This window comes from Protobothrops mucrosquamatus, unplaced genomic scaffold, assembly GCF_001527695.2.
Source record: "Protobothrops mucrosquamatus isolate PMUCROS unplaced genomic scaffold, P.Mucros_1.0 scaffold537, whole genome shotgun sequence".
Classification (NCBI taxonomy): domain Eukaryota; kingdom Metazoa; phylum Chordata; class Lepidosauria; order Squamata; family Viperidae; genus Protobothrops; species Protobothrops mucrosquamatus.
The window spans coordinates 142,630-159,823 of NW_015386842.1; the positions used below are offsets into that span (position 1 = coordinate 142,630).

At 36.9% G+C, this 17,194-nt stretch overlaps 1 protein-coding gene across 1 annotated transcript in view; it reads left to right on the plus strand.

Annotated features, from left to right (window-relative positions):
• LRRC2 (leucine rich repeat containing 2) overlaps positions 1-17,194 on the plus strand; it is a 78,587-nt gene that overhangs the window by 32,383 nt on the left and 29,010 nt on the right. The window contains exon 5 of the mRNA XM_015816955.2: positions 7,553-7,689. Within this exon, the coding sequence (XP_015672441.1) occupies positions 7,553-7,689 (137 nt within the window). The remainder of the gene's footprint in view (positions 1-7,552; positions 7,690-17,194) is intronic.

Here is a 17,194-nt window from a genome sequence, read left to right on the forward strand (position 1 = left end):
GGAGGGGGGGAAGCTGCACCAGCTGCAACTATGAGGACCTGTCATAATTCCCCTTTTTCAGTGCCACTGTATCTTCAGTCACTGAACAAGTAGATATTAAGCAAGGCCTGCCTGTTAGTGTGCCCACCTAATTTTAATGCTTCTTATGAATTTTGATGTTTTATTCCCTAGAAAAAAATAGTTCCACACAAAACACATTTACATGGAATTGATCCTCACTTTGAATTCACAAAGTCATGTTTTCCAAACACATATAAAAGTTCCTAACAGTTAGAAATCTTTTTGCCCTTAACTTGTAGTGTAATGGAGTTTGTAAAGCCCCAGATTTGTCTTATATATTGCTTAGCACACTGTGATCTTCAGATGGTGACTTCTGTTCTGAAATAATTCCTGAGTCTCCATTTTAGTTGCCTTCCAGTTTATGAAGCAAGCATGTGAGAGGCTACCTCCTGGAACCCTTTCCACAATAAAATTGAATTTGGGCAATGACATCACCAATTTTCAGAAGCAGATATATATATATATTTCTCTGGACCCTCAGAGAAATATCCAGCCATTCAGACAAAATTGTTTGTGTGTTGACTCTAAAATCTGCTGCTGCTGGATTACTGTATACTAATGACAGAGAAGAAATATCAGGGTTTCATATATAGATGAGTAATATTATAGCAAACCATGACTGACGTAAATTGTAAACTTAGAGGAATAGTATCTGGCTTTGTATTATATATTGTAAGATTATTTATATATGTTGCTGAAAGTAGATAGAGTAGGAAGTAATTATGTACTTGGGTTTGTATGTTGCTGTAATCTATGGAAACATAAAGCTTACAAAACCCTACTTGGTAGGAGGATTAAAAATATGACATCAAAATAACAACATAAAACAAATCACAATTAGAGCAAATTTTATGCCAAAGGAATAGACAAATATCAACAAATACCTTAGTAAGGATCCTCCTTCTTCACAATTCCCCATTCCAAGCTCTTTTCAATAGCTATGTCTTGACAGCTTTTTGGAGTATTGACAGAGAAAGATTTAGTTAAACTTGAGGATGCTGATGCAAAGAAGGTTTGATTAAGAAGAATAGTTCTCAGGATTCCTGCAGGTGAGATTATATTGAAGAAGATTTCCAGAAGCAAACCTATTCCTCACAATCTTAGTATGCAGGAAGAAACCAACGAGAGTAGGCAGTCCTAAAGATATCAGGTCTTAAGCCATATAGATAACAATCAGTGTGGTGGCATACGTTGTTAGGACACTGGGTTGATGATCAGCAAGACTGCGTTCAAGACCCAAGTGCTGCTGTGTGGCAGGGTGAGCCCCCATCATTAGATAGATAGGTGTCATTTTGGTGGGCACATGAAAGGAGGCCCCAACTGGGTGTCTCCTGGGCAAGGGTGATGTCACTGGCTAATCCTTTCAACCCAGAAGCACCTTAGGTTCTTGAATGCAAATGATCAGCTTGAACTTCACCCAGAAAAGATCTCCTGACCTTCTGAAAAGGAGTTAAGACTCACATGGGGAGCCCAGGGGAGCACACAGCCCTCCCTTTGCCTTTTAACTAATTTTAATCTCTTTCCTCCTCTTAATTTTTTTAAAAACTTTTTTTTTACTTTTATATATGCTGTTTTATATTTTAACATTTATTGTATACTGGCCAGTATCCCTCTTTGAGGGAGATGAGCTGTACAGAAAAGTGAAAAAAATAAATACAAATAAAAATAGCTGGTAACCAGTCCAGCTTCTGAAGCTGAGATGTTATGTGTAAATTCCTAGTGACATTCATCACAACTTAGGCTGTTAGATTCTGCACTAGTTGAAGCATCTAAGTAGTCTTCAGGAGTAATGTATTATATTGTCTGAATCAAAAGTGACTAAGGTATGAGTAACTAAAAGCAGGGTCTCATGATCCTGATAAACAATAACTGATACCCAGTAGTAACCTTGAGAAGATAATTTTAGCTATAAATATTATCTGAGCAGGAGCTAGTAGTGCAGGTCCACCCAATGGAGTGCAAACCATCCACAAACAAATATTATATAGCTCTGATATTAGCAGGTCCCAGAGTCACAGCCACCCAATCTTGCCGAGTTTAAGCTCAAGCTCTTTTTTTTAATGTTAGGCTGGAGAATTAGGTTGTTTTTAGTAGAGGGATGGGTTTGAATGTTAGGTAGTGGTCTAGCTGTGGTTGTGGTTGGAGAAGCATGTATGACCTTAGGAATGTTATTGGATTTGCACAAATGAAGTTCCAGCATTGGTGACATGGTCAATGCAAGTTGCAGTTTGTCAGTCTTAGTTGGAAACCTGGACCTCAGATATTATCGAGATGGGCCTGTGGCCTGGATAGTAGTAGTAGCAGCAGGCAGTTCTGATTGAATGCCAGTTGAAGGTAAGAAATAGAGCATGTGGTGGTGATGGTCTTGCTGATTGAATGAGTCAACATTTGTGACTGGATTGGTGTCTGGAGCTGTTGATAGAATAATCACATGATATATTAATTGGGGTAAGTAATCAATGTATCTTGGTTTGCCCACATGACACTTTCTCTTTGTGAGCCACACTGGTCATTGGTTGACTTCTGGATGCAATTCAAGGTGCTGATTGAAATCTATAAAGCCTTTCACAGTTTGGGTCATGGTTATTTATGAGTCTGCCTGCCTTCAGTAGCTTCTGCCCGTCTATAAGATCTAACTAGATAGGAACAGATTATTTTTCATGTTTATTGGACAGCTCAGAGAATGTTTAGAAACAGTTGGCTGTCAACGTATTGAAATGTAAAATGATGGAGCGAAAACTTACCTATTTGATATATGCTTGCTCTTCTGAGATTTCAGTATTTTAATATTCATAAGTTTGTTAATATGATTTAGAGAAAAATAAAGTGTAAAGATGTGAATGTAATTTTGAAATATATCAAATTTTACTACTATTAATATAAGAAGAGACACTGATTTGGGCATGATGGAAACATGCTATTTTGCAGTTATAGAGAGGGTACTATGTCCTCTTTTACTAGTTTATTATTAGCTTTTTCTTCACAATGGAAACACAAATCAACAATATTCTTTTGGGACAGTTTTAATATTGTATTTAAAAACTAAGCATGTCTGTCACAGGGAATGCCCCAGGTTCATGATCTGATGGGAACCGGGCAAGGACAACTAGTTTCCAGATTTTATCTTTTATTCATGTTTTATTCAAGACAGAAATAAGCAGTTTAAATATAAGGCATGCTTTGTCTAAGTAGCCAAGTAGATTCATGTTGTACACTTCAACATTGCCAATTGGTATACATCCTTTCATGAGTGAAGCTATCCCTCTTCTCTAGGCAAGCGTAGCATAGCCTGGCCTTGTGGCACTTCACACACTTTTCCCCCCATCTAAATGTCCATCTGTTCTCAAAAGCATTCCAGGAAAGCAATTATGAATACAGTATGTATACTCTACATGTCTAAGGAAAAGGTTGAACCTTCATCCACTCTCAGCCAATGAGAAAATAGGCAATTGTTTGGTTATTTCTTTGGAGGGCAAATCTTTGAGTGTATCTTCATCATCTTCATGCTCACAGAATTGTAGGGTTAACTATTCACTATGGTGTTTCTCTTCAGCCTTGTTTCTCTCCTAGACTTACATTGTTTAATCCAGGGGTCTTCAAACCTGGCCCTTTTATGACTTGTGGACTTCAACTCCCAGAATTCCTCAGCCAGGCATGCTGGCTGAGGAATTCTGGGAGTTGAAGTCCACAAGTCATAAAAGGGCCATGTTTGAAGACCTCTGGTTTAATCAAAGAAACCTGTAGTGTATCCAACCCTGGCCAGGCATACACTGTGGAAAAGAAAAATACATAAGTACAACTGAGCCCAAAATTTCCATTGCTAATTTCCATGACAGCTGTTAGGTGAAATGTGCTCTATTTTACAACCTTTTTTTGCCACAATTGGCAAAATTGGCTCACTGTAGCCATTAAGTAAATCATGCAACTGTTAAGCGAATCTGGCTTTCCCTGTTGACTTTGATTGTGGGAAGCCAGTTTGGAAGGTTACAAACATTGAACACATTATCCCCATACACTGCAACTGTCATAAATATATGCCAGTTGCCAAGTGCCCACATTTTGATCACACGACCACGGGGATGCTGCAACGGTCATAAGTGTGAAAACTGGTCATAAGTCACTTTTTTCAGTGCTGTTATAACTTGGAATGGTCACTAAACAAATGGTTGTAGGTCCAGGACTACCTGTAGAGAAGCTCATTGTCAAACTAATCATGGTTGGTGAAAGTGCAGCTAATGTTAAGTATTAAGAAGATATAGCTGCTGTATTGTTAACTTACAGGTATATGCTTGGTGAATTTATAGCTGATAATGAAGAAGTAAAGATTTTGCTTTTGTTTTACTGAGTTCAAGAACTGATAAAAGTGGCTTAAAGTGCTTGAGATGTAAAGTGGGATTAGCCCTAGGAGGAAAGGCAATGTCAAATTTAGACAACATAGTGTAAAAGCGTATTTAAGTGACAACAAACATCACAATACTTCAAACAAATCTTCCAGTGTTAACTTTCACTATGAAAGCTGGCCATTGAGAAACAAAGGAAGAAAGGAGATGTGCTATTTGAGTTGTGGTTTGGGAGACAATTATTAAGAGTCCTGTGGCCTACAGAAAAACCCTAAGCCATTGAAAAATACATAGTGTATAGCTTCAAGAAATATGCCAATTAACACATATTGAAAGGCTCAAACGAATAACAATGTTTTAACACCTGGTTACTGACAAATAACAGTAGCCCTGATTTTATCAGAGCAAAAAAACCCAAGCAGAATCTTATAGAAGCTATCAGAAACTGACTGTGTTGTTAAGGGAGGCACAGTAAGCATTCTCTGGTTCCTTAATAAAAGCTGCAAAAGCTTATGTACATATGTGAATCAATTTCAGCTCCGCTGAAAAGAGGAGGCTTTGTGTCAAATGTTCGGAAAGCAATATTTTTGTATCCTAGAAGGCATTGACTGAATCATGTTAGTGCTTTTACCCAAGCTTTCTTCTGGAATTAAGCAGTGATGCGATTTCAAGTAAGAACTTCTACTGGGTATTTCTGTTCCTTCCCTCCCTCCCTTTCCCATTCCTTTTTTCTTGGACTGTGTATTATGTCTTTCAGATTGTAAGCCTCAAGGCAGGGACTGTCTCATTTCTGAAATTTGAAAGCCGCCGCAGAAGCCTTGTCACAATTTGTGAACCAAGAGAGAGAAGAAAAGCCAAGAGTGAATTAACTCCGTCTGTTTTGCCAATATCTGAACCTCTTGCATAATTCCCCAAAGATCCATAATCATTCAAACGATTATATTTAGAGCAAAGAATTTAAAATAAACTTTCAGGGCAAATACATCAAAGAGCTTTACAGTAGTCCACTTCCAAATTCCCCAAGAACATATTTAATTGTTTACATTGGCTAATATTATGATTAAACATGTCATTTATATTTCAATTCTCTCTTGCATGGATTTTAAAAGTAAGCTAACTTTAAACTAAAAAGCAGCCTCCGGCTTGCATTCATAAAGATGTCTGGCATTGTCTTTTTTTTTTTTTTCAGGAGAAGAGAAAAAAACCCCATATACCCTTAATAGGCATTTCTAAATAACTAGTCAGCAATTTAACAATGATTTAAGAAACCATCAGATTAATACTTATAAAAATTGGTGACTGTGGAAAAATAGATTGTGCTACTTTGATGCCTGCTGTGACACTTTGCAATGATTTTCTTTAATTTGGTGGAGCACAAAGGAAGCACTTCTACCTGTTCTACAGGGAAGCAAAATAATTGTGTCCTCTTGCAAGACAGGCTTATTTAGACAATAAAAAGTTGTATAAAGTTAAAGGTACTATACATTAACAGATAATCTTCAGCCACAAAATGATAAATACAGTTTAGGAGCTGAAGTGGACTGGGTAGAAGAGTTAACGCTGGCCACAATGGAGTCTTTAAACCTTCTTCAAATAGGGCTTCTGATCTTTTCCTTCTTGTGATTTTGAGCTCCCTTAAAAAAAAATAGAGAAGAAACACAGCTAGTAACATCTTATACGTTCCTGAAGCTGCATAAGGTATTGTTGGTTTCTTCCCATTTGGAATCCACCAAATTAGGTAGACAGTAGTTTGAAAAAGACACAGTTTCAGAGCAGGCAGAAGGGTTTTTTGTTTTTTTTGGGGTCTTGTTTCAGAGAACAGTATGGAAATTAAGGGGCTTTGAATGCACTGGATCCAAAGTTTCATTATATTAAACTCCAACATCCTTATTGAAATGCCTTTATTTACTCTAACTCAAAATGGGCAATTTCTCACTGGACAGGGATCTCTAATGAGAACTTCTTTAATAATCTTTCTTACCAGAATTTCTAGATGAACGTGTGCAATATTATGTGTCTGTACAATATCTAATGGATACTATCCTACAGACCACAGGAGTGCATTCTAAAATGTAAGATAAGATAAGATAAGATAATCTTTGTTGTCATTTTTTTACTGTGGCATACTAGTACACATTAAAAATGAAATTCTGTTGCTTGCTCTCAAAAGTGTACACATACATAACACACATGTAAACATGCTATTTACAACATATGTATATACCTACACCCTTACCTATAAATACATATAAATATTAATCACTGTGTTTAGGTAACAGTCTTAGATCAGCTTCAAAGATACTTAACTTGCTCAAAGCTATCACTAAGTCTTATAAGACAAAACTTTGCAGTTATTTATAAATATTATTATTGAGAAAGCAATCTAAAGAGCAAATTTTAGATAGATTGAGTGGAATGGAATTTTGTACATTTAGATGGGTAACTGTTAATCTCTGTATCAAACATTACAATAGAATTTAGATTACAGCTTATTCCACAACAATAACAAAAGAATTTTGAACTTATTGGATCCCTTTGCGTTTATAAACAAAAGGTATTAATGAAACATGCTGAATTAATGAATCAGGATATTTCTGCTATATTCTGGGAAGAAGTCATTGAACATATTAATTTGACTTTGGCTCAGGGTGTAATAATTTCAGATTTCCATATGTTTTTGAACAATGTACCCGATACATGAAAATTAATGGCTGGCAATGAAAATGAATTCTCCATGACTTATTTATTGCTAAAAGACTTGTTCTTCAATATTGGAAAGATAAATTTATGCCCCCAATTACTCAGTGAATTAAAGACTTAAAGTTTCTTCTAACTTATGAACAAGTTGCTTACAATGTAAATTATATATGGACAATTATAATGAAATACGATCATCCTTTATTGACACATTATGTAAATCCTTATATAGATATATGCATGTATAAGACTTCATGTACATATGTAGTGTCCCATTCTTTGTATTTCTTTTTTTCCTTTGTTTAATTAAATAAGGCTTTTTTTTTTAAAAAAAGGTAACAATTCTAATTATTAATTTTAAGTATGGAATCAGAACTCCATGACCAAATCTTTTCCTGCTGTTGCACTCAATTGAATTACTGCTTAGCTAATTTTAACTCACTTTATTTTGACAGGTTGTTTAAAAAACCTAAAAGAGCTAAATGTAAGTTTTAACCGTTTGAAGACTGTCCCTCCAGAACTGGGAAACTGCGAGAATCTTGAAAAACTTGATTTGTCTGGAAATTTAGAACTAATGGAGCTTCCATTTGAAGTAAGACTTTGAGCTCACTTTTGATGTGTTGATCAATTGAAGAATGGAATGTTTAAAGATAATTTTATTCCCAATTAATTAAGGCCATGTTAAGTATTACACCATTACAAATGTATCCTATGGTTCAACGGTGCTTTAATTACCTCATTTTTTAGAAGTCATGTAAATAAAGAACCTCAGTGAATTAGATATGAATTTGTTTACCTATGACAGATTCTGAATCTGTATGTGCTTGTGGACAGAAGATCAAATTATGCCAAAACATATTTTGTTTAAGGCTAATTGTGTGAATGGCTTTGTGCCATGAAAAACAAAATTATGCAGACAGCTGGAGCCATGCTATGCCATGAAGACTTGGCGGGTTAAACATATTTGGCTTGGTTCCAAGACTGCCATTAGCAGCAAAACATGGCTTGGCAAAAATTCAGGGCATTTCCAGACAACCAACATTCCTGTCACCTAAGACACCTGACCTGACAAAGAAGAAGTTGGGATGGAGGAGATAAAATTATTTGGAGTTATTTATTTCATTTGAAGTCCACGGTTCTTGCAGGGAGCTAGTGACCAACTTGACTTTTCAGGACAATATAGGAGCATAGAAACAGTAAGCCAACTTTTGTCATCTGTTGGTTAGCAAATAGTATCTTAACCAGCCTGCTTGTGTCTGTGTTGTTGTTTTTTAAACATATAATTCCTTCTACTTTATAGAAAACAATAAAGGATGAAAAGACTTTCAAATGCCTTTCACAATAGCAACCTTCACATGAAACCTGAGTTAACTGCATGTTGTGGCTGCGTTCATCAAGAAGCATTCAAACAGCATCAATTCTGGCTCATTTCTGTTCGCCTAAATCAGGGGTAGGCAACCTTGGCTCTTTTATGACTCGTGGACTTCAACTCCCAGAATTTCTGAGGCTGGCTCAGGAATTCTGGGAGTTGAAGTCTACGAGTCATAAAAGAGCCAAAGTTGCCTACCCCTGGCCTAAATCTTAGCTCCTAGATGAAGCAGTCACAATATGTACTTCCAGATGGGGATGTATATCCTTTCAGGAATGAGCTGATCCCCACCATATTTATAATGGGGATCAGCTCAGTCCTGAAATGATATATAACCCCATCTGGAAGTGCCCATAGTTACACATCTTTGTAGTACAGCTGAAATCTTTTTATCAATTGTTCAGATGCTTTAGGAAAAGAAAACATTCTTTAATATTGTGTAAAAATATTAGGAATATGTACTCAACCCACCTGTATTTGTCTAAAAGCCCATAGGATACATATGTCTTGTTATATGCCTAACAGAGGGTAAAGTGAAATCATAATAATTATAATAGTATTTTTATATTGCTCCCTCTGCAAGATGAGTAGAGGCATGCTCACTGAGACCATTTCTATTGCATTAGATTACTTTTATTTCATTAATAGCTCCTAAGGTCTTAGAAGTCTATTAATTTTTGCTGGAAATATTAGGCACTGAACAGTGTTACTGATTTAAAGACGGCATAATTTACTTAATGTGTTTATGATGTAATTGGAATATTAGGCCTACGGCTGTATTTGAATATTTAGTCTGATAAAATGCTACAAAAACAAACAGTTTTTAAATATTTTTTAAAAATGATATGATTTAGTCCTTGGTTCAATGGCCAAAAATAGGTTTGCAATGATGTGATATTTTAAAGTATGTCTTGGCACTCTGAAGTTCTCATACTAGAGATTGGTGCTAAATTAGCATAACACTGTCTAACATGTGCAAGTAGATGCCCACTGCACCCCCACAAACTTGCCATTCTGTTTCCTATGTTGTCAAGGAAGGAGGTACAAATATTAGAACACTAAAATGATGATGTGTGTGTGTGTGTATGTGTGTGTAGGGTGTAGGACAGTGGTGGCGAACCTATGGCACGCGTGCCAGAGGCGGCACTCAGAGCTCTCTCTATGGGCACACATACCATCGCCCCAGCCCTGCCTCCCCCCATGGCCCCCACCTCACCAGCAGCCCCCCCGGAGGAGAATCACCCCCAAGCATGGCCTACGCAGAGCAGCGCAGCCAAGAACCTGGCAGCCGGGCAGCAGGGACAAGACTCCGCCCTCGTGCCCTGTCGCGTGCAGTTGATTCTATGGGGCACAGGCAGAGGGCGTGGCTGCCATGATGCTGCTGGGCCACCTGGGTGATCTGTGGCCGGTTGTGGAGGTGGTGGGTGGCCCTGTGGGCAGGTGGGGCAGGGGGCGGGGAATGGCATAAGGCGGGCTGGGGGCAAGGTGGGGGCAGAGCAGGCAGGGTGGGGACAAGGCCTGTTTTTGGGCACTCGTCTCTAAAAGGTTCACCATCACTGGTGTAGGATGTAAGTATAAACATATCATCATTTCAGCCATTGTCTATCCACTGCAGGATGAAGGCCTCTTCTGCATGTTTCCAACCTATACAGTCCTGAGCTTACTTTTGCCAATTGGGCCCAGAATAGTTGCTGATGTCATTGATCCATCTTATGTATAAGCATATTTGTGTGTGTGTGTGTGTGTGTATGTGTATGTGTATATGTATATATGTATATATGCATATATATAAAAGTTTATTCAGTGAGCAATATTAGGTTTGTCAACCAAATGTTTTAATCCTCAGGGTAATAGCATAATTCACATAGAGACTATTTAAAATTTTATACTAACCTTAAGCTGTATACAACTATGTATGTATGTATGTATGCATGTATGTATGTATTTTGTTTCTTTATTTAGTAATCTCCTTTTTCATAAAGAGGACTAGCAATATGAAGTAAAACGATTAAACTAAAAGAACTAACAAGCTTAGTACTTTTAAAACCACATTGTATAAAAATGCATCAAGCTCATCTCTGTTTTAAAGCAAATATATTTTTGTTATGATCAACTTTCTGTTGTGGAATTTTAGTCAAGGATGTGTCATTTTTGAATACTGTTTAAAAAATACAGAAACAATAGAAGAGAACCACTGAGAATGTGCTTTCTGGTACAGATTCCCCATTTCTATGGAATCAGAAAATTTTAATGTCACTTATGAAAATGCCTTTTGGGTTTCCTCAGATTATTTGGGGCACTCAATGTTGTTAGACAATGGCGAGGCAAATTGCCAGTTATATGGAAATTACATTCTTCAGCAAATTAATGCACAGTATTTTATCATTGAAACAAATGCAATTTTTCATTTGGCAGGAATGTATCCTGCAGTAACTGGTGACATTTGGACAATGTGTGTGTTGGCTTGGCAAATACCAAAGACATCTGTCAGCAAGTGTCTATGAAAATTGAACCCTGTGTGTGACACATACACAAATCAAATGGAATGTTGCTTTTAAACATAGAACATACACTTCTTTTCTATTTATTATTAAAAAAGAGATGGAACTGAAAACACTTTTTCTTAGATTAAATGCAGGCATGAGAAGCCATTCTGAGAAAAAACTGTATTGAGGATAAAGGCTTAAAATCCCACAGCCATGAGCTCACTTCCTATTAGAACTCTTTTAAATTTTTTAAAAAAAACCCAGATTTACCAACATGCTTTTTAAAGATAATTGTTACTTTCTTTCCTTGTTTATGCTTTAAAGGCTGAGTGCTACTTTATTAGACTATAGAGGTGCAACAATTCTCTCATAAATGCTGATCCAGTCTGTCATGATCTCTAGATAAAGTTTTACCGCTGAATATAGATGCCTTTAATTAGCATGGTATAAAGCTGTTAAGATACAGCCAGCTCCACCAGCATCTCATTCTCCTTTGTGAAGGCTGGCTACACTTTTATTTTAAAACAAAATAAAAATCAATGTTGACAGGATGGAGGTTAGAGCCCCCAGTGACAAAAAGGGAGATGACAACATAACACAACACCAGAAATGGACTTTTTAGAGAAGCCTTTTTCTTGTAGAAATGTTATGGATACCTATCTCTAGCTAGCAGAGTAACTTTCTTTCTACGTTTATCAGACCTGGTTGATTGCGGGTTTAACTAGAGCAGCCCCAAGGCTTTGAGTCAGAAATTTTAAAATATACTGAGTTCTTGCCTATCATATATTACCCTACTTGTTTCATCATTTTTGATTGCAATTATCCACACTTAGAATACTGGTCAGTGACTGCAACAACAACAACAAAAAACCTGGAATGTGGACTCGGTTAATGGATCTGAATGGGGCCATAAAATTTATATAAATAAGAAGAGATAATCCAAACAAGGATAAGCCATGCAATTCATATTGTCATTTATTTTAGGTGACAATATATCATCTACATAGCACTGGATTTAGGTTGTTTCCAGACCAATGGTTCCTAACATCACCGATCAAAACACTTTTGCAGCTTTCCTATCTTTCTTTCCTTAGTAGATTTTTTTTTTTGTCAAAGAGGGACAACAATCCAGAGTCATTGAGAAAATAGGGGCTTGGGGGGGATATGTAAATATTAATTCAGTAAATTATATCACCTAAATTCCCTTCCATTGATATTCTATGTTTTAAGTACAGTAGATCAATTGTACAATTAAAAACCTTTAGAATCCCACCTTTTCAAACTGACATTTCTGTCCTCTCCTATGAAGGGAGATGCATGTAAAACTAGTGCCAAATCATTCACTCCTTCTTACAATGTTTACCAAATGTCTGACAGTTTATGAAAAGGAACAGCTGAGTTCTATAGAAACAGGAGAGTTTAGGGTGTTGATATTGACACCCCTATATTTTCTTTTTCCAATATTAGTAGGAAGGTGTGAAGAGCAAAAGAGCAGGTGTGAGATGTCAAATGTCAAGTGGGATTCCACAGAAGTATTAGCACCACACTGGGTTCTACAAATGTTTGGAGACTTTAAAGAAATATGTGCAAGTAGATGGGAACCCAGAGCAAGAACATAAGGCAGTCTTCATTCAATTGTTTTAAATCAATTGTATATCATTCAGATAAGAACATTGTGAATTTCGCCATTTTTCTTCACAGGGAAAGGCAAGTTGGATATGTTAGGAGAGACAAAAAGTTGAGTTCCAGGGAAGTGCATGGTCAGCCATAAGGAGATTGATCAAAACGAGTCAACAGTATCTACTTTTAGCTTTGATCAACAGCAGCTTGTTTGGGGGAAATACCCCTGGTTCAATCAGGGCTAAAGGACATATTTTCTATAAATTGAAAGCGTTTCTGATTCAAGGCAGATGGGTTCATTGTATGTGCAGATGCTAAACTGTTATAAGAGAGCTCTACGAGCATTGACTCCATTTGCTGTGTTCTTTTGCTTCAAACTTTAATGAGCATAACTGTATACTGTGATTGCTACAAAGCTTATAGGATAGCAAACAAGCTGTTCTGCATCAAAATTTTCTTGATCAAATCTGGAAGAATTCCCTAACCAAAGTATTTTGTTCCAGTGATGGAAAACTAAGTCCAATAGAAAATAATTCTATTCTCCGTGTATTCTGGGCTTTAAGTCAAAGCCAAGCAAACCTTATTTTAACTGACTCAGCAGGTGCTTTATTCTCTACAGCAGGGGTCCCCAACCCTCGGTCCATGGACTGGTACTGGGCCATGGCATGCCAACAACCGATCCACACAAATGAGCAAAGCTCTATACATGGGATGCAGGAAGCACACAAAACCATGCCCTCTCCGGTCTGTGGAAAAAACTTTCTCCATGGAACCGGTCCCTGGTGCTCAAAAGATTGGGGACCTCTGCTTTACAGAAAGAGAGAGAGGAAGCAATGTATCCCTTGGTCTGCTCTTTTAAGCAGAAAGCCTTCAGATCCAGAAGTACCTCACTCATGATTATATATGATATTTGTGATCAGTCTTCATTCCTGGTACTTCTCATTGCAGATAGATTCAAAGAAAAGGGTACGATCCAGAAGTTTTATAAATAGGCAGGGTGGAAGATCCCCAGCAGTTTTTCTAATGCCCTTTGTTGTAGCTCCTAAAGATTCCTGACAGTTGTCTACAAATTGCAATATTGTTTAATGTGACAGAATAGGAAAAAGATTAAAGATGCAATTGGAAAGTAATTGTACGAGCTTGTTTAATGTTACTTACATCCAAACAGAATAGAGTACAGATTGAGTTAGGTTTTGTCTAAGTCGCACCAACAATATTCAGGAGGGAACTCCTGGCATTCCCCTCAAAAAATATGCACAACTCTTACTTTAGAAAAAGCATTGAAGCACTTTGAGTGTGTATCTTGGGGTGCTTTCTTAGCATTAGCTCAGCTCTTTAACTGGCTAAGTTTGAAACTGAATAATTGTTCTGACTGGGATTTTTTTCCCCTGAGCTATGGTTTATGTATTAGTTATTGCCCTGTAGAGACCCTGAAGCTCAGAAAACCAATAATTGAGGTCTTTTGCGGAGTCCCTTCATTTATCCAAGAGTTGGTCAAATCTCAAGGAACAGTTGGGAACATTCAGGTTTCAAGAATGATGAAGTGAAATTGGAACGGAAAAGATAAATTTGACTTCGGTCCAAATCAATCAAACTGATGATCTTCCCAATTTTATTCTTCATTTCCTAGTAGCAACAATAAAAGTTATACTGGAAAACAGAGACGTTGGAAGACTAAATGCCATTTGATTCACCTTGACATAAAAATCAGTTCTACGCTGGTCATGTACCTCAGATCAGCTTACTTAAGAAACAATAAATATGTTCCTATCTTTTCTACAGTTAACTAGTTTTAATAAGTATCTTAGTGTGTTTGGTTCACCTTCCATACAAATATAAAAAGTTCATAATTATTATCATCTATGATTTTCAAAAAGTGTAATGCTGTTTTGATGAGGCATAAAAATGTAGGTTCTCCAGTTACTGTGGAAATATGATTCAATAATTCTACTTGTAAGCAATTGCCATTTTGCAACACCATCATCCATCAGCCCAGCTGATAGCATCTTCAAAGTATCACTGACTGAAATGTTGCTGCTATAATAGCACATTGCTAAAGATCAGGGGTTTTTTTTTAGCTGTGCTTTAACATTTACCTCCCATCTTTCCCCTGACATTTATTTCACATCTGACATTCCTATCTTATTCCAGAGGTCTGTGCTGCTGATATTATCTTTTAAAGCATTCTCAATATTTTCAACCCTGAAATGAACAGTCATTGTTTTTCCCCACCCTAATAAAATAAAAGGATCCTGCCAAGGAGCGTTTTATCATGCCCTTTCCAGTGAGTGGGTTGTTGGTGGGTTGTATTAATTCAAATGTTTACAAATAAAATTACTTTGGTAAGAACATTCCGATTGTCCTCTAGGAAGCAATGATTGATTTACCTTATGCTTAAAAAAAAAGATATTTTTTTTTGTGAAAAATAAAATAACAGCTTCCATTGCTGGGGTTTCTGGTTACATCTAATTATTGTTGATTAGTAATTTCAGAGTCTTTTCCTCTGGGGCAACATTTCCATATTAGTTGATTCTGCAAGCTACAAATGGATATTTTTTTTTTTTAAAAAAAAATGGCAATTAAAGGGAAACATGAATTTAAAATAATTCAGGACAAGGTGGGGATGGGCTGAAGTTAGCCTTATTTGCATAGTTTGCCCTTCTTTTTAAAAAACTAGATTCCTCATGATCCTCTTATGTGGTTTAAATTTACAAAGGAAAAAATGGATACACAGCAAAAATCTAAGTAATTTTAAGTCAAATAATTCTGAACATGCACTTTTGTTTTGCAGCCTCAGGTGTACCTTCCTCTATGGTACCCATTACCATCCGATACCAGCCAGTGACATTTGCTATTTGTTACCCTGCAGCCTACCTTTTTCTCATCTTTGATTGAAAGTTGATGTTTTCAGTTTATTGTGGGGCTTCATCATGGCTATACATGATATTCTGGACAGGAAGATAATTCAGCTCTATGAAAATCCATCTAATACTTGAGGCCAGTTCCCAAAAGTTTCTATGAAGTTGGACAACTTTCCAACTTGTGCAGCTTGATGGCATAGATTTATCCCATGCCAACACTGTGCAATCTGAAAGGTGGTCCTGGTATGGACCATTCCCATGAAGTTAGGCCCTGACTATAACCAAAGATACAGAGAATAGTGAGGGATAGCTCTGCTATTGGCTTGGTTCCCCTTGAACAGCTTGCAAGGTTGAGATTTCTTGCAGGTAATCTGTTTATCCTGGAGGCCATATTTAGTTCCCCTTGCCTCATTTCAACCTTTCTTTAAAATCTTCATTGTTCCAACCTCCCTTCCATTGTGTTCTAGTATCTTCTGGGTCATCTTTTTTTCTTGTTTCTAATCTGACTTGTAGAATTGCAATTGCAGCTACAGCAAGAATAGGAGCAACAAGAACTATAAAAAAGTTTTTTTAGGGACATGGAGTTTTTTATGCCAAGTATTCCTTTTGTTCTTTCTGTCTTTAATGCCTCCTGTTTAGTATAGCATGATGCTAGTAGTCATTTCCTATTTCATACATCCAGGGCTTCAATTACTGGTTTTTATACCGGGAACACAACTTTCAAAATAGTACTGTTTTTCACTATATGAAAGAAAGAGGAAATTAATACTTAACCCTATTGTCATAATCATGGCAGGGCTGTTGAACTGAAAGAAGGCAGACACTACAAGGAGAAATTTATGAGAGACTTCAGTATACCCATGTTAATCTGCTAGAGAAAAACACTTCAACAGACTAGCACTTCTCAGAACGCCAAAAGGGCCTCATCTCAGTTGCCATTTTTATTTCCTTCCACATCATTTTTTTTTAAATGAGAAAAACCAACATTATTATCCTATCTGAACTGAGAAGGATCAGGTTTCTTTAACTCTTGCTTCCCGGAGTCCATGGAGCTGATCTATTTCCTACTGGAGGGAAATATTGCTTCCTGGGTCTTTTGCTATCATCAATCATTATGGTAGAACTTTCTCTCTATGCTAGAAACATACTTAGTTCCTCATTGAGCTTCCAGTGTTCCCTTGTTTATTTATGGACTGTTATTGTCAAACTTTAAGGATCCTGGTGGTTAAAACTTATCATCTTTCATCTCATCCTTGGCAATTCCACACAAAGTAGCAATATATTCCCATGGACATGTTTGGAAAGGCATCTGAATTTAAAAAATAAAATAAAATAAAAAAATCATCTCAGCTTGCCACAATCACATACACGTCATTCCACAATAATGTTTGGAATGTAATGACAAGTGTGGCACCATGGCAACTGAACAACTTTTCAATGCATTCATTTTCATATTGATTTTTCTTTGCTGCTGATCCTCACACACCTGTTTGAGAAAAGAAAGGACTGTAAAAACAGCAACAACAACTGTGTGCGTGTGTGAAAGTGCTATTGATTTGTTAAATGTTATTTTTGTGGAGGCGAGGACTAAGAAAGCTTCATTAGTGCAGTTGATGGAAGCTAAGAGATGAGGCATAGCAATCTGAGGCAGAAAAAGAAGAGTAAAAGAGCAGAGACGGACTGAGTTTAGTGCTACAAATTCTAAATGTGCGGAAGGATGGCTATATGAGTTAAAATAATGTGGTAAATTGGTAGAGCTCT